The sequence below is a fragment of the Macaca fascicularis genome, chromosome 8, assembly GCF_037993035.2.
Source record: "Macaca fascicularis isolate 582-1 chromosome 8, T2T-MFA8v1.1".
In the NCBI taxonomy this organism is placed as follows: domain Eukaryota; kingdom Metazoa; phylum Chordata; class Mammalia; order Primates; family Cercopithecidae; genus Macaca; species Macaca fascicularis.
In genome coordinates, this window is record NC_088382.1 from 33,836,899 (window position 1) to 33,855,525 (window position 18,627).

The 18,627-nt window shown below is 37.9% G+C and overlaps 2 protein-coding genes and 1 non-coding gene across 8 annotated transcripts in view; 2 read left to right on the top strand and 1 right to left on the bottom strand.

The window, feature by feature from the left end:
* GTF2E2 (general transcription factor IIE subunit 2) overlaps window positions 1-18,627 on the bottom strand; it is an 84,231-nt gene that overhangs the window by 57,249 nt on the left and 8,355 nt on the right. For all 4 annotated transcript variants that reach the window (XM_005562991.4, XM_045398100.2, XM_045398099.3 and 1 more), the window contains exon 3: window positions 670-761. In XM_005562991.4, coding sequence (XP_005563048.1) covers window positions 670-761 — 92 coding nt within the window. The remainder of the gene's footprint in view (window positions 1-669; window positions 762-18,627) is intronic.
* On the top strand, window positions 4,207-13,885 carry SMIM18 (small integral membrane protein 18). Of its 3 annotated transcripts, none has more exons than XM_005562989.5 (3): window positions 4,207-4,274; window positions 12,551-12,640; window positions 13,354-13,885. In XM_005562989.5, the coding sequence occupies exon 3, from the start codon at window positions 13,391-13,393 to the stop codon at window positions 13,676-13,678; it is 288 nt and encodes a 95-aa protein (XP_005563046.1). In that variant the 5' UTR covers window positions 4,207-4,274; window positions 12,551-12,640; window positions 13,354-13,390; the 3' UTR covers window positions 13,679-13,885. The 3 variants fall into 3 exon arrangements, with proteins under 3 accessions (XP_005563046.1, XP_005563047.1, XP_045254037.1); XM_005562990.5 differs by having other exon boundaries at window positions 12,570-12,640; XM_045398102.3 differs by lacking the exon at window positions 12,551-12,640.
* Window positions 11,740-11,853, top strand: LOC123575447 (U5 spliceosomal RNA). Its single transcript, XR_006700721.1, has one exon. It is a non-coding gene; the product is annotated as a U5 spliceosomal RNA (small nuclear RNA).

Consider the following 18,627-nt stretch of genomic DNA (forward strand, 5'->3'; position numbering starts at 1 on the left):
AGTCCCCGTTACTCGGGAGGCTGAGTCAGGAGGATCACTTGACAACAGGACTTCAAGGCTGCAGTGAGCGACGATCGTGCCACCACACTCTAGCCTGGGTAATGGAGCAAGACTGTCTCAAAAAAAAAAAAAAAAAAAAGATTGAAAGTAAAGCCAAAATCTTACATGATCAAAACTTAGTATTCAAAAAATACTAAATCTTCTACCAAAACATTAAATTCTAATTCTTTTGTGGGTCAATGTTTTTCTAAGACTTAATTTTCTCCTCCAAGATACAGAGAAGCCATCACACCATCTGCTCGAACTATGTACTTCTTACTTCTCACATCAATGGAAGCAATATCCTGAAAAATCAATCACATTCTCCCATTGGTTTTGCCAGACGGTATTCATTAAGAGGTGATATATCTACTGCCTAGGTACACTCTTACTAAGTGAAATGGTGAGCTTAAATTGTACCCTTGAGTTAATGCAGATTAAATATACCTTGGTAACTTGCCACAATGCCAAATTAATATAAGGTATAATTGGCATACAATAAAACGCACATATTGAAAATGCACAATTTTCATAAATTTTGGTGTATACAGAAATTTAACTTCTGAAAATCCTAATCCCCTTCTTTTGCCAAAAAGTTAAATAGGACTTTTATTTGAGAAAAGTACTTACCTTCATGTAATTCACAATCTTAGCAAGAACGCCAAACTTATATCCAGAGCTTCCTGACAGAGCTTTCAAGTTAAATGATCCATTGCTATGATCTGGAAATGAAGTTCAAAATAACATCGTCATATTATACGTGATTATGACTCTTGAGCAGCTAAGATAATTTTAATGCTGATAACATATTTCTTGAGTTTTTCATCTAGTATATTCTACCCCGTAAAATTTTGGTGAAAAATACAAAATCTTTGAGTATATACATTAAACTACAATTTTCTCACTAAGGGTAGAAACAAAGTATAAATCACTTAAAAGCACCAAAACACAATTATTTTATAAGTATCTTTATCATATTCTTTTTTATTATATTTTTTGAGACAGGGTCGCATTCCCATTGCCCAGGCTGGAGTTCAACGGCACAATCACAGCTCAATGCACCTTCGACTTCCCAGGCTCAGGTGATTCTCCCACCTCAGCCTTCTGAGAGGCTGGGATTACAGGTGCACACCATCATGCCTGGCTAATTTTTGTATTTTTTTTGTAGAGATGGGGTTTCGCCATGTTGCCCAGGCTGGTCTCAAACTCTTGGGCTCAAGAAATTCACCCACTTCAGCCTCCCAAAGTGCTGGGGTTACAGGTGTGAGCCACCGCACCGGGCCCCTTTCCCCTTTATCTCATTCTTATCTTAATTCTGATTAGACTCGCTCCATAATCAGAAGTACAGTTTATTAAACAAGCGAACAATACAAACCTCAATCCCATTAATAAAGCTAACACTAGGAGTCGATTACTTCTGAGGGATGAAAAGTTCAATTATTACATCAATTTCTGCTTACCAATTTAAGACCAAAAAAAAAGGAATTAATGGAAACAAATAGAAAAAAAGATACCGCAATTAAAGTAAACTTTACAGATAAATTAGGAATAAAAAGCCATAGGCACTGCCACTGCATAAACAGGGATGCTTACTTTAAAAAGCATCACAGCACTGCCCACCCACTTTGAGAAACATCCCCCTCTCCTTCTCTATCTGGTGTGGAAAAACCTGTAGAAAAAAATCATTTGTTTCAGAACATCTATCACTTTGTTGCATTCTTATAGGCAGAAACCCTAATGTCACCATGCATCACAAACGCATTCCATTAGTCATAAGCAGGAACAGTAAAAAATCCATCATAAATACTAGAAAAACATTTTAGAAGTACACATTCTATTAGCAAGGCATGAGATCAGATATTATAAAGTTCCCATGTGGCTGATCCACAAAGAGAGAGGTTAAGTAAAAGGGGAGGGGAGAACCAATCTCTGGCACCAGATTGGTAATAATAATTTAAACAAAAGATTGCATTAGAACAACCACAAGTCAAATGTAACAATTGTCAGAGATCCAAAAGAACAGTTTCTAGATGGCAATATAATAATCCTTTGAGATTAGTGAAGTCTTTATTGAGTATGCTTTTTTGAGACTAAAATGAAAATTCATTTGCAATTTTCCTTTAAAACTAACTTTGTTACAATCTTAATTAATTGGCATACTGAAGTCTACCATGTTTCCAAAAGTAACAATAACATTAAGAATGCCTTAAAGTTGGGAGGCGGAGGTGGGCAGATCATGAGGTCAGGAAATCAAGACCATCCTGGCCAACACGGTGAAACCCTGTCTCTACTAAAAATACAAAAATTAGCTGGGCATAATGGCACACACCTGTAGTCTCAGCACTCGGGAGAATCACTTGAACCGGAGAGTTGGAGGTTGCAGTGAGCCGAAACAGCGCCACTGCATTCCAGCCTGGTGACAGAGCGAGACTCTGTCTCAAAAAAAAAAAAAAAAAAAAGAATGCCTTACAGGTACTTTTCCATAAACTATTTCAATTATGAAATAATACCTACGTAGTTCATCTTCCAAAGGTGTTCAGCATATCTGTAATAATAAAAGTAACTTTATTATCTGCTAAACACCATGGTAAATACTCATATGTAATCCCTCCCAAAAATCCAACTTAAGAAGTATTACTGTCCCCTTTTAAACACAATAAAATTGAGGGTAGTAAGCAGCAAAGTAGATTCAAATCCAGTGTAAACCCTGTGATAAACAGCCTTTACACACAGATTATTCCATCTGAAACTGGCCATTTTGTCCAAGTACAGAAATCTGTGACTGCACAATTAATGTTTCCTTGTTTAAATTTAGTAAAATAATATTAAGCTTACCCCATACTGTACACAACTGGGAAGACTATGAAAAAAGAGATGACAATATATTAAGGACCAACACCACACAAACGGCCAATTATGAATCACATACAGTTGTGCTTATGAGACATGATGCTTATGTCTCTAGTATCTACTACTAACTTAATGTCAAGCTTAGTAAACACTCAATAAATATTTGTTGAATGAATGACTATAATACAGATATTTCCATGACTTCCTTTATGGCCCCAGAAACTAATGTGCCAGATTATTTTATTTATTTTATTTTGTTTTATTTTATTTTACTTTACTTTATTTGAGATGGAGTCTCTGTCGCCCAGGCTGGAGTGCAGTGGCACAATCTCAACTCACTGCAATCTCTGCCGTCTGGGTTCAAGCAATTCTCCTGCCTCAGCCTCCTGAGTAGCTGGGATTACAGGCGCCTGCTGCCGTGCCTGGCTAATTTTTGTAGTTTTGGTAGAGACAGGGTTTCACCATCTTGGCCAGGCTGGTCTTGAACTCCTGACCCTGTGATTCACCCGACTCAGCCTTTCAAAGTGCTGGGATTACAGGCATGGGCCACTGCACCCAGCCTTCATCTGTAATTTTAAAAAGCAAGTCTACATAGCATGTACCTGGTCTGCTGCTGTTGTAATAGCCACTCCCATAATTAAAAACCTTCATTCTGTTGTGCTTAGACCACAACTCTAAATAATACACAGTAACTAAAAATACTCTTGTCTCTAAAGAGCCAACCTAGAGATCACTTTGCCATCTACATTTTAGAGACTATTTTTTGAAGGCAGGTAGTATATTTACCTAAATGAGCCCTTTTCCAACTTGCAGGGCTAAAAGTCAATTCTTTCCCTTCATAATTCCTCCTAAATCAAACCACCACATGGAAATAACCACTTCCAGAGGGCAAAATTTATATATGGAACAAGTAATGAAAGAAAAGGAAGAACAAGAAAATAAAAATATATGAGATTTTAAGCACACTTCCTGAAGGAAATATCAGGCTGGCAAACCTGGACTGTTTGTTTCCTAGGTTACTACCTCTCCCGACATTACCTTCCAGCCCTAGCACTGAAGTATTCACTGAAGGATCTGAAATTTTATAATGAAAAACTAAAGAATCATCAATTTGTTAGTAACTCACAAATTCCTATATAGGAATTTAGATTAAGAACAAAAAAATAAAGGAGAAGGGATGACAGTTGATACCCCAGACAGTTCTATTCAAGTTTATGAATGATTTACTCTTAAGGGTGGCAGGACTTAATGCAAATGAACATAGAGGAAACTGTCAGCTCCATTGTGGTTCGACCAATAGAAGCACAGCTCCATCTTGGCTGTGCACTAGACTGCATTACAAACAGACGATACCATCGCTTCAACAGCATCCTCTCAGACAAGAGGTAGGTTTATATGATCTTTTTTATTTAGTGGTACATGTCCTTATGATGCAATAGGAAAATATTTTACCCTGAAAAATCAACCAGAAAGCTTTGCTACTACTAAATATCAAGAAAAAGCAATGTATTCGTTTCACTGCTTGGTAGGATTTTATTATGAAAATATGAAGACTGCCTTGTGCTATTTGATAAGCACCCTTACCATCTGTGCCTTAATGGAAAATTCATTACATTTTACATGAACCTGATCTATATCCAGACCTTACAGTAAACCACAGCTTTTTATTTTAACTGGTTACTTGCTAATTTCATTTTCTCTGAGAGATTTCATTTCTGCAGTTTGGTCTGTCTTAACAAAGGATTTTTCTTAAAGAAAAACCTAGACCAAAAGCGAATCCCAGACTAAAGCTTTCTGATTCTATGTGCAGATGATATTGGCTGCTAAAAAACAGTTACTTATAAGAAACTTTGTTACATTTTTTAGAATATGAGAATATACTCCAAAATTATTTTTATTTTACTTTGAACGTAGATGCAGAGAATGCTAAGAAATTATCACAATTTTTATATAAAAGACCATAAAAGGTATCGCAAAATGGGCTGCATTATACTACAACCAAACAGATAATTTATACAGCTTCAGACTTCCTTAACATTTTAATTAAAATAATTCTTCACTGTGAAATTTACCTCTCATAATATACAAGTCACGCTATTAAACAAAAACCTTCTTAAATAGCCTTTCATTTTTGATATCAATTTATCACACCATTTAAATATAATGTTGCAGTCATTCTTAAACTGATCTTCAAAATAAATACAAAGTAAGCCCTTTTGATAAGCTGCATTTTAAAACAAAAATATGTCCTAAGAAGAACCGGTTAAGAAAGGAGAGTAAGTACCTTTCTAGGTAACAAGATTATCTTCGTGGCTCAGAGCAATCGTTCATGTCTATTAAAAATTAGTATCAACTGCTAACCAAATTTCTAATTTTATACTATTCAAGCATGAAAATTTAGTTATTTACTAGATGTTAGAACTCCAGGACACACATACTATATCTGACCTAAAGAGCCAACTTCTGCCCTTTTACCTTGCCAGTAAGTTTATTCAATCTTTAAAGGGTTTGCTTTTTTTCCTTCATAATTTCTATTACTTTTCTTAGTCGGCATTCAGTTAGCCTGAGCAAAGTATCCCCTGCAAAATCCAGAGGTTGCTGTAACAAGATATTAGATCTGTCCACGTTCAGCACAGTGGGGTTAATTACCTAGAAACCATTTGTGCTTGCTACAGAAAGTACACAAGCACCAAAGAAAAGTCTCAGATAAAATAAAAATAACTTTGTCAAATAAAACAGTTAACTTACAACTCAAATTTCAGGTAAACTGTAAACAGAAACCCCTACCACCCACATTGTTTCAACACCCTTATCATCAGCCTACATTTTGCTAGGAATATGTCTATTGTTAGCACAGATGGAGACTCATTGCTATTTCACCAAACTGACTAGAGACATGGCCTAAGTTCCAGAGCTTAAATTAACTGAGTTGCTCTATATTTACAGGCTATTACAATTAATTGATCACATTTCAAAGTGATATGCTTAAAAGCACTTGAGAATTCAATTCAAAGGCTTTTACCATAAATACAGCAAAAGCATAATTTTATTCTCATCTGGCAACCCAAAGATTCCAGAACAGTTCCAAGTCCCATCCCCATCAACACTCCACTAGGGCCTTTGGAAATGGGAGAAAACATATCAAAGTTAACATAAAACAAAACTAAAACACATACACTAAAAAAAATTATGTGATTTACTTTAAAGCTCCCCATTCCTGTAATCAAATTATAAAGCATGGGTAGGGAAGTCCAGAAAAAGACTGTTTTACTTTTTTTAAAAAAAAAACACGATTTTCTCTTGTTTTTCATAAAGAATGTTTATAGCATTTGCTTAATATAAACTTACATTTTAATTTCAAAACTAAGTCTCAGGATAGGAGAAAATCCTAATGATATATTTCTCTTTTTTGGCGGGGGGGACGGAGTCTCACTCTATTGCCCAAGCTAGAGTGCTACAGTGCAGTGGCACAATCGTGGCTCACTGCAACCTCTGCCACCCAGGTTCATGAGATTCTCCTGCCTTGGCCACCTGAGAAGCTGTGATTACACACGCCTGCCATCACAACCGCTAATTTTTGTGTTTTTAGTAGAGATGGAGCTTCGCCACGTTGGTCAGGCCAGTCTTGAACTTATAACCTCAGGTGATCTGCCCACCTCAGCCTCCCGGAGTGATAGGACTACAGGCCTAATGGTATATTTCTTTCTGCATGCTTAATTATGCCTAATCCATGAAAGTAAGATTTAGCCTTTACCCTAAATTAAACATCAAAAATTACCAGAGCTCTACCATACTTTGAAAGACGTGCCACACTAAATTTAAGGTGGTAAATGACTCCATATTACAGTGTTTACTTTTTTCAGATATGCCCAGAAGCTAACAAACAATCAATGTTTTGAGCCGTTCAGTTATCAATACACTCATAAGACAAATCATCATCATTTACAACATAAACCTGACCTATACACTTTCTTAAACTGCTTATACACTTCCAGCAAAGCATATAAGTGCCTTTGGAGGTAGCCTATGGCGTTACCCATAGTCATTACCACAAGCGTAATTTGTTTTGTTTTGGTTTTTTTTTCTGAGACAGGGACTCACTCTATCACTCAGGCTGGAGTGCAGTGGAGAAATCACAGCTCACTACAACCTTAACCTCCTAGGCTCAAGCTATCCTCCCAACCGAGCCTCCCAAGTAGCTGAGACTACAGGTGCAGGTTATCATGCCCAGCTAATTTTTATTTTTGTAGAGACAGGGCCTCCCCACATTGCCCAGGCTGGTCTCAAACTCCTGGGCTTGGCCAGGCACGGTGGCTCACACCTGTAATCCAAGCACTTTTGGGAAGCCAAGGTGGGTGGATTACCTGAGGTGAGGAGTTCAAGACCACCCTGGCCAACACGGTGAAACCCCATCTCTACTAAAAATACAAAAATTAGCTGGGCGTGATGGTACACATCTGTAATCCCAGCTACTCAGGAGGCTGAGGCAGGAGAATCACTTGAACCGGGAGGCAGACGTTGCAATGAGTTAAGATTGTGGCGCTGCACTCCAGCCTGGGTGACAGAGCCAGACTCTGTTTCAAACCAAAAGCAAACTCCTGGGCTCAAGTGATCCTCCTGCCTCAGTCTCCCAAAGTGCTGAGGTTACAGGCATGAGCCACTGCATCTGGCCAAGCATAATTATTATAAGCATTTTTATGTGTGAATAAAGTATACAGTCTAATAAGAATGACAGTGTTTCCTAATCCCAATTTGAATTTTTTGGAACCCAGAATACTCAATAAATGCATTAAATAGATACATAAACAACAGGCTTTAAGTGAAAGCAGGTTTATTAAGAAAGCAAAGGAATACTCAGCAGTACTTTATAAGTTTTATTAGGCTAAAGTTTTGTATTATAGTGCATCAAATAAGTCAATATTGATAGTTGATTTAACTAGATGTGTTACATTTTGAAAGCACAAAGGGATTTTATCTTTTTGAATTAAAGGAGAAAAGCCAAAAAAAAAAAAAAAAAGGAAAGGAATAAAAGAATGGTTTCTCCATACTACTCCATATTGTTGGCTAACAACAGACTTTTAAAAGAGCCAAGAATAAGGAATAGTACTTTTTATTTCTCCTTTTAAAAATAGATGATTTATTTAGGTTTCAAATAAATAATATATTCAAATGGTTGAAAAAAACAAAAGAACACAAGGTACAGGTTAAGAAGCCTCAAACATATCCCTGTGCCTCACTCTCCTCCCTATGGATCCCCATCCACACCATCATTGTGATTAATTTCTTGTAGGTCTTTCCAAGATTTCTGTACAGATACAAGCAAATAAGAGTATATATTTCCCCTTTTCCTATATACATTGTCCTACACCTTGTTTTTTTCACTTAAGAACATATCCTAAATATCTTTCCTAAAACTCAGTTACCTATGATTCAATTGTGTGGATATACCATATTAATTTAACCAGAAGAATAGTTCATTAATGGACACAAGTTAACCTCAAATAACTGAATTTAGTTATGTATCTGTCTGCCTTCCTGACTGCCTCTTTCTATTTTTGAGGCCAGGGGACCTGAAAATATTTTAAGCAGTTCACTTGTACCTCAAAAGTAGATAAGATATCTTTTTTTTTTTTTTTTTTGGAGATGGAGTTTCACTCCACGCTGGAGTGCAATGGCACAATCTTGGCTCACCACAATCTCCGCCATCCGGATTCAAGCGATTCTCCTGCCTCAGCCTCCCAAGTAGCTGGGATTACAGGCATGCACCACCATGCCCAGCTAATTTTATATTTTTAGTAGAGACTGGGTTTCTCCATGTTGGTCAGGCTGGTCTCAAACTCCTGACCTCAGGTGATCCGCCCGCCTTAGCCCCGCAAAGTGCTAGGATTACAAGTGTGAGCCACTGTGCCCGGCCCATTCTAAAATGCCATTTTGAAATGGCAACTTGATCTTTATAAGTTCTCCCCAAAAGTCAATACAAACAAAAAAGGTCTACTCACAATAAATTAAAATACAAAGTAATGACTTCAGCATAATTTCAACCAGATCCAAGTTATAGATTTATATAGCCAATTTCTAGAAGAAAAGAAAAAACACTAAAGGGATATTATGTTAAGGAGACACAACTGAGAGGCACTTTTATTTATTTAAAATTGCTGCTGGGCGTGGTGGCTCATGCCTGTAATCCCAGCACTTTGGGAGGCCGAGGCACACGGATCACGAGGTCAGGAAATCGAGACCATCCTGGCTAACAAGGTGAAACCCCGTCTCTACTAAAAATACAAAAAAAAATTAGCCAGGCGTGTTGGCAGGCGCCTGTAGTCCCAGCTACACAGGAGGCTGAGGCAGGAGAATGGCATGAACCTGGGGGGCGGAGCTTGCAGTGAGCCGAGATCACGCCACTGCACTCCAGCCTGGGCGACAGAGAGAGACCCCGTTTCAAAAATAAAAATAAAAATAAAATTGCTATAATAAGGCCAGGTGTGGTGGCTCACGTGGGTAGATCACATGAAGTCAGGAGTTCGAGTCTAGCCTGGCCAACATGGTAAAACCCTGTCTCTAGTAAAAATACAAAAATTAGCCAGGCATGGTGGTAGGTGCCTGTAATCCCAGCTACCAGGAAGACTGAAGCAGGAGAATCACTTCAAACCAGGAGGCAGAGGTTGCAGTGAGCCGAGATTGCACCATTGCACTCCAGCCTGGGCAACACAGTGAGACTCTGTCTAAAAAATAAATAAATAAATAAAGACTATAATAATGTTACTTAAATCAATAGTAAACATTTTAAATTAACATTAACTTCACCAATAAGGCAGATTAAGCTGAGAGGCAGAATGTAGGAAATGCTTCTCTCTAGTCTCTTTTCTCTATCATCCTTCTCCTCGCAGTTACTTCTAATGCCAGGTTTAGAAGAGAAGGATTCAAAAGAAATTTCCAGATTTTAAAAAGGGTTCGACCTGGAAGGCCTTAACAGAAAGTCTAAGGAATATTTCCATAAATGCTGGGGTGATCCTCAACTAGCCCAGGTAAAGTGACTGGACAGACGCCCAAACAATTCCTTCTGCTCTTTGCCCACCCACACAAGTGCAGCGCACTGGGTTTCCCAAAAGGTCTGTTCTTCTCCCTCTCACTCTCATTAACTCTGTTCTTCAAAAATGACCTGAAACTCATTTACACTTAAGTAAAAATAATGTGTGCTACCCCTCACAGGAATATCTGTATTTTGGCAATGCTAAAAATCTTAAAGGATCTCCAAAAGCTGAGCATTTTTAAGGCATTTGAATGTGGGCATGTATGCATGACACCACTCTATTAGGGAAGCTGGGTCAAAGAGGACCTAACTTTTGTCTCCATTTAAATAAGTTTCTGGGCAGGCGTGGTGGCTCACGCCTGTAATCCCAGCACTTGGGAGACCAAGGTGGGTACATCACCTGGAGTCAGGAGTTCAAGACTAGCCTGGCCAACATGGTGAAATCCCATTTCTACTAAAAATACAAAAAAAAAAAAAAAAAAATTGCTGTGCATGGTGGCAGGCGCCTGTAATCCCAGCTACTTCAGGAGGCTGAGGCAGGAGAATTCGTTTGAACCTGGGAGGGGAAGGTTGCAGTGAGCCGAGATCACGCCACCCACGGCACTCCAGCCTGAGCAACAAGACTGAAACTCTGTCTCAAAAAAATAAAAATAAGTTTCTACGAGTTAATTGAATATTTGTGTGCATGCTGATGAGAATTAGAGGCAGCAACAAGCCAGAAGTTGAAGGGGCTGTAGCCTATTAGGATATTCACATTAGACAAGGGGTACCGCTTATATCATATTCTACATGAATGTCACCCCACAACACAATACAAATGGTGCTCCCTGGAACTGTGCAAGGTAGCATCCCTACTTTCTATAAGAAGTACTCTGAAGAGGAAATACAAAGGATAAAAGGATAAGTTTTGAAACGCTGAGTATAGTCTGAAAAAACTGTAATGTAATAGGAAGTTACACATCTCTGTTCCACACCATGTATTTCTGCATGATCCTGAACTAAAAGAAGCAACTGATTCTATTACTGCCCATCAGTCTGTCTCTAACTTCAAGACAAAGGGTCACCAAGTACGATAAAACAGGATTCTTAAATCCAAAAGAAAACATGTATTTAAGTCTTTACTCTGGCTCAGATCATCACTTTAACCTTCAAAATGCAGGAAAAAAGGAAGGAGGCAAGTCCATCCAGAGGTGAAGTGATTCACAAAGTAAACCTAAGAAAACAAAAACCTTAGAAAACATAATTTTATCAACCCAAAATTTTTTATTTATTAATAAAACAAAGAAATTTAAGGAATTATATTGTCATGGCTTTGAGTTTGGGGTGTGACAATAATACTGTGGTTATGTTTAAAAATAGAGTCCTCACCATTGGGAGATATATACCGAAATATTTCTAGGTGAATGATGTCTTGAATTTGCTTTAAAAAAGCCAATGGGGTGGAAGCAAACGGGTAGAGGTAGAGATGGGCCAAGAGTTGATGAATGAAGTTGAATTATAAGTACATGGGAGGCCGGGGACACACTGGCTCCCGCCTTGTAATCCCAGCACTTTAGGAGGCCAAGGAAGGTAGATCACAAGGTCAGGAGTTCGAGACCAGCCTGACCAACATGGTGAAACCCCATCTCTACTAAAAATACAAAAATTAGCCGGGCATGGTGGCGTGCACCTGTAACCCCAGCTACTCAGGAGGCTGAGGCAGGAGAATCACTTGAACCCAGGAGGTAGAGGTTGTAGTGAGCTGAGATCGCATCATTGCACTCCAGCCTGGGGGACAGGCCGAGACTCTGTCTCAAAAAAAAAAAAAAAAAGTACATGGGATACTCTGGTTTCTCTTCAGATCATACAAATCTCTCACCCTTTACTAAAGATTTCTTTGAAGAGGAACAATTCTAAGCCTTAACCCAATTTTTGAGGCCCTGTATCTACAAGGCTAGTAAGAAAAAAAAAATAAAGTACATGGGGTTCATATTATTTTGTAGTTTTCATTAAATGAAACACTCTCACACACAAGGTATCTCCAGAATTTACAAAAATATTTGGTACACATTAGGTAATCAATAAGCATTTGTTATAAAAATAAAATCCTGTTTACAACTAAGTAGTAAAGAAAAAGCATACAGAATGACAATCGATAAATTATTGAAGTGGAACTACATTTCTTCTCTTATTTCCAAAATGTTCTTAGTGCACAGGTTATTTTATAATTTTTAAAACCTAAGTGTTAAAATATCTGTTAGAGATCAAGATAGTAAAAACTAATTTAGTTCCTCATTACTGTAGTTCCATACTAACAAATCTTTGATTCTAACAGTCCCCATATAAGAGCTAACAAGTACCAGGTCAACAAGAGCTAAACTTAATTCAAGAACACTGAAACTTGAACTCACTAGCTTATTTTGTGAAATGGAACAATAATTTAATAACTGATACCTTTGGGAGGGCTGAATTTGTCTGTTTTTAAAAATATTTATGTCTATGGGTCACTTAGGTATACGAAACACTTAAGACTAACATCTGCAACCCCAAGATTAGGGTCTTTTCACAGACAACTCTAAGCTAAAATTTTATTATCCTCATTCTGAAAACTGGCATTATTTGGCTTTTCTTTCTCTACTATTTTTCACTCAGCCACTATTTCCTGATTCAGATCAACAGATAAACTGTCATCAAAGTTTAAAGGAGGGGAAACAGGAGACAGAAATACACTGAACCAAAAAGGTAAGAAGAACTCACAAGGCTAATGATAAAAGCTTTTCCAGGGGCAGTTTGAAGAACATAACCTTAAAACGCCAAGATTTGTTGTAGATAATAGCTCACTGACCACTGCTTTAATCAAGTTTTAAATCAATTCAGCTGCCTTTTCCCCTTCCATTAGCAGTTAATTTCTGTATAAGAATTTTTTTTTTTTTTTGAGACAAGGTTTCATTCCCATTGTCCAGGCTAGAGTGCAGCGGCACGATCTTGGCTCACCACAACCTGTGCCTCCCTGGCTCAAGCAATCTTCCTGGCTTAGCCTCCCAAGCAGCTGGGACTACAGGCACGCACCACCATGCCTGGCTAATTTTTGTATGTTTTGTAGAGACGGGTTTCGCCATGTTGACCAGGCTGGTCTTGAACTCCTGGGCTCAAGTGATCTGCCTACCTCGCTCTCCCAAAGTGCTGGGATTATAGGCGTGAGCCACCATGTCTGGCCTGAATCTTAAATATATATATATATATTCATCTAGCAAATAATATACATTAAAAAACAGGGTATGGTTTACTAAGTACGTTGGCCCAGATATACAAAAAAATTCAAAACGACCATTTAGGCATTAATTAAGGAAGATTCATCTTGCCTATACAAATTTACTAAGAAATCTTACTACTGAGATTTGAATTAATAGATCTGTAGTTTGCTTACATAAATTCATTTTCTACCTTTTTTATAGATTCAAAAGAGCAATATAAGAAGTGGAATCTCTAAGAATGGCTTCCAGCCTCTGGAATGAAACCACTACCTCTGTTTATCAGTACCTTGGTTTTCAAGTTCAAAAAATTTACCCTTTCCATGACAACTGGAACACTGCCTGTTTTGTCATCCTGCTTTTATTTATATTTACAGTGGTATCTTTAGTGGTGCTGGCTTTCCTTTATGAAGTGCTTGACTGCTGCTGCTGTGTAAAAAACAAAACCGTGAAAGACCTGAAAAGTGAACCCAACCCTCTTAGAAGCATGATGGACAACATCAGAAAACGTGAAACTGAAGTGGTCTAACACTCTACAGAAGATGAACAAAATCTCTGAAAGCAGCTCAACCTCTTCCGAGAAAAAAAAATCTTCTGAAGCCAACTGTTGCTACAAAACAAATTCTGACTGAAAAGTTAAAAGATTTCTAGTACAAGAGGAAAAACAAGTTAAATATGCACTGTTTCTGTGTGTAGCCATGTCATTAAATATACAGTAAAACTTCAAAAATGTGAATTTATCAATCTGTTTAATACTGACACTTCGAAAACTGGATAAAAGATTCCTAGAGTTCAATATTAAACAGCAAAAGAAAGCTAAGCTGGAAAACACAAGCAAGGCTAATGATGCTAAGATAATTTTATACCTAACCAATTCACGTAGACCAAAAAATAGTGTGTTGGTAACAAAAATGCTATTTAAAATGTGTTTCTAAGCCCAAAGTAAAATACTTCCACTTATATATATATTTGCATAAAATTCTCACAAAACTGACTTACTGTTTAGTTAGAAATGCATGATATAGGAAAGGCTTAGTCTATTTTCAAACTAAAACTTACTACTACACCCCTTCATTTCCTGAGTTTGTTCTTTCATTTTACCTCTCTTATTTATACCTCAAAGGCTAAGATAACCAAGGCAGAAAGACTAAAAAAAAAAAAAAAAACGGTGAAAATACCAAAAAAAAAAAGAAAAAAAAAGTTCAAAAGATAGGGCCACTCAACACCTGTTGAGAAATATGGTAGTTTTATTTCTTTGAATTCCAAGGGCTATATATTTTGTGACCCCCTAACACTATTTTGCTATCACCCATGAGCAAACCAAAGCATGCTCTTAGCCAGTATACTACCCCTAAGTCAGAAATGCCACTCCTGGAAATGTATCCTGAGCACTTAGTTCAAATATAAAAAGCTCAAAGTACAAAGATTTTTACAACAGCATTACTCAAAATAACAAAAAATGGAAAATAGTTAACTAAGCTTTTAACTAAATGTGGCACATCGACTTAATGAATTATTAAAAAGCAACTGAAGGCCGGGCACAGTGGCTCATGTCTGTAATCCCAGCACTTTGGAAGGCCAAGGCGGATCGATCACAGTCAGGAGTTCGAGACCAGCCTGGCCAAGATGGTGAAACTCCATCTATACTAAAAATACAGAAATTAGCCGGGCGCAGTGGGGGGCACCTATAATCCCAGCTACTTGGGAGGCTGAGGCAGGAGAACTGCTTGAACCCAGGAGGCAGAGGTTGCAGTGAGCCAAGATTACACCACTGCACTCTAGCCTGGGTGACAGAGCAAGACTCCATCTCGGCAACAACAACAACAAAAAGGCAACTGAAAATTCTGGCAAGATAGAAAAGTATTTAAAAGTAAATAAATTCAGCATATAAAAGTTTTAGTACAATTATTGATGATATTATAAATTAATATACATATGAGTAAGGTTTGAAAACAAATATGGAGAATTAGAATAGCTGGTATATTAAGAGGGCTCTGGGGACAAAAAAAGCACGAGGTATTATAAAAGACTTTTTTTTTAAATCTCCATTACTGATGGAATTTTTTGTGTATAATAAATAACTGTGTGGTAAAGAGAGGAAATCTGTTATTTTCAATTTAAAGAATCTTGGCCGGGTGCAATGGCTCACACCTGCACTTGGGGAGGCTGAGGCAGGTGGATCACCTGAGGTCAGGAGTTCGAGACCAGCCTGGTTGACATGGTGAAACCCCATCTCTACTAAAAATACAAAAAAAAAAAAAATTAGCCAGACATGGGGGTGGGGCCCCTGTAATCCCAGCTACTTGGGAGGCTGAGGCAGGAGAATCACTTGAACCTGGGAGGCAGAAGTTGCAGTGAGCCGAGATCACGCCATCACACTCCAGCCTCAACAAGAGTGAAACTCCATCTCAAACAAACAAAAAAAAGAATCTTAACTGCCAGTCTGAAATAACTCTTCCACAAAGTTTTTTTTATATTTATTCTCACATTAGAAACACAAATAACGTAACCAACTTTAAAAGGACTTGTGAAGCTTGGGTATATAAAATACTTTGGTAACCAGGAACTGAGCACTGTTAAAACCATATACATTTTCATGAACGTTGGATTCTTGGCAATAGATGGGAAGTATGCAAGTCCTTTAATAACCAGATTTTTTAATAGTGTACATTATCAACTTTCTCCCCCACCCTATGCTGTAATTTATTTAGTCATCCAACAAATATTTATTGAGTGCTTACTACATGTCAGCAATTGGGCCAGATACTGAGGGCAGAATGGCAAACAAGGAACCACGTCATTACAATGGAGCACATTGGGAGCTCTGTCAGAAAGAGTGCTACGGGAACTCAAAGGTTATATACTAAATTCACACTGAAGAATGAGAATAATATGACTTTTAAGCTGAAACTTTAACAGGACAGAACCAAAAGAGGGTAGGAGATAAGAAATAATATCCCAGGAAGAGGAAATAATATGAATATTATGATATAATATGAATATTAATATGAAGCCAAGAGGCAAGAGAAAATAAAGCATGTTGGAGGAGCTACAAGTCAGTATCACTAGGACAGAGTACAAGGAGAACAGCATGATACCATGCCTAAGAGATAATTAGAGGCCAGATCAGGTAGACACGTGGCCTGCAGTAAAACATGGACTGTATCTAAAAAACAGTAACGATTAGCTTGAGCAGAAAGCAACATGATCTAATGAGAAAAATCACTGCCGTATGAAGAATGAACACAAAAGCAGCTAAACCAGGAGACCTGATCAACAGCTAATCTAGCAGTCCAATGATCGTGGCCTGAACTAGAGTGGCATGGTAGCCTTCAGTGTTTACACCCAATATTTCCAGCTCTCTTCATTAAGGAAAGCATTCACTTCAGAGCCCCCTATGGTTGGGAACATAACTTGGGCCAATGAATGACTTGTGACTAACTCTGGCCAATCAGCTGTGACAGGATGTGACGTGTGTCACCTCCAGGCCACAGCACTTAACTGCTAGTGCAAGCTCTTCCAGAGTTCATTTTCCTGCTAGCACAGGGCTCACAAACATTTGAGCTACCAGCTGCTCCATCAGCCTGGGTCCTTGAGTGACTATAACTAGCTAAGACTCCTGCCAAACCATGATAAATATGTAGTATGACGGAGAAACAAGCTTTTGTTGTTTTAAGAAACTGAGATTTTTGGGACTCTTACCACAACACAGTTTATCCTATCCTGACTGTTAGGGAAAACCCTGGCCAACCAAAGAAAAGTAAAGCCCTAGAAAGGCTCTTCCTGCTGTTGAACCGGGACCTGTTTGTGTGGAAGATGAAATTCGCTACCCTATACCTGTAGCCTAAACTACAAAATGCAAAGACATTCTTGAGCAGGTCAAAGGCTCAAGTGGCTTAAGCCTAAGAGTGGCTATGTTAATGTTTAAAACAGTTTTTTACATTTCTGTTTACAATGAGTTAATTCTAAGTAAAATTCAATGGAATGACAAACCTAACATATAAGAATGACAGGCCTACTTTGATTTTTAAAAAATCTTTGCTTTAAAATCAGTTATTAAAACAGCTTGTAGGATATGTAAAAAATTAACATCAATAGAAATTATTATTACTACAATTTGAAGTAGCTAAATAATTTCAGCTGTGAATTAAGTGACTGACATTGTTTAAAAGATAATAATGTAAGCGTAAACTAAACCCAAAGCAAGCAGAAGGAACGAAAAAATAAATACTGATGTGGAAATAAAATTAAAAAAAAAAAAAAACAGAAAAGCCAATGAAACCAAACGTTGGTTCTTAGAAAAAAATCAACAAAATTGATGAACCTTTAGCCAAACTGATCAAGAAAAAAGGGAGAAAACACAAATTCCTAAAATCAGAAATGAAAGAGGGCACCGGGTGCGGTGGCTCAAGCCTGTAATCTCAGCACTTTAGGAAGCAGCGGCAGGGGGATTATCTGAGGTCAGGAGCTCAAGACTAGCCTGGCCAACATGGTAAAACTCCATCTCTACTAAAAATACAAAAATTAGCCGGGCATGGTGGCACACGCCAATTACAATTCCAGCTACTCTGGGGGCTGAGACAGGAGAATCACTTGAACCTGCGAGGCAGAGGTTGCAGTGAGCCGAAATCGCACCACCGCACTCCAGCCTGGGCGACAGAGCAAAACTCCGTCTCAAAAAAAAAAAAAAAAAAAAGAAAGAGGGGATATCACTACTGACTTTATAGAAATCAAAAGGATTATAAGGGAATACTTTGAAAACCCTTAGATAATGTAAATGATAAAATGAATAAATTCCTAAAAAGCCACAAAGTACCAAAATTAACTCAAAAAGAAATAGAAAATCTGAGTAAACTGAAAAGAAAAAATTCTTACAAAGAATTTTCCACAAAGGAAAGCTGAAGCCCAAATGGCTTCACCAGTGAATTCTACCAAACATTTTAAAAAATAACAAAGTTTCAAAAACTCTTTCAGAAAATAGGCGAAAAGGGAGCGCATCACAAATCGTTTAAGGAGGCCAGAATTACCCTGAGAGACACGAGAGAAAAACAAAACTACAGATCAAGTTCCTCGGGAATAGAGATGCAAAAATCCAGAACGAAATACCAGCAAATTGAATATCACAACAAATAAAAACGATTATACACCATAACCAAGTAGGATTTTATTCCAGGAATAAATGCAAGGTTGTTTGAACATCTAAACATCAACGAATGTTAATATACCATATTAATAGACTAAAGGGTGAGAACATGATCATCTCATTAGATACAGAAAAAGCATCAGACAACATCCAGTACCCACTTATGACTAAAACTCTTGACAGTCAGATGCGGTAGCTTATGCCTATAATCCCAGCACTTTGGGAGGCTAAGGGGGATGGATCCCTTGAACCGAGGAGTTTGAGACCCACCTGGGCAACAAAGTAAAACCCCCTACCAAAAAAAACCCTCTACCAAAGTAAAACCCCCTACCAAA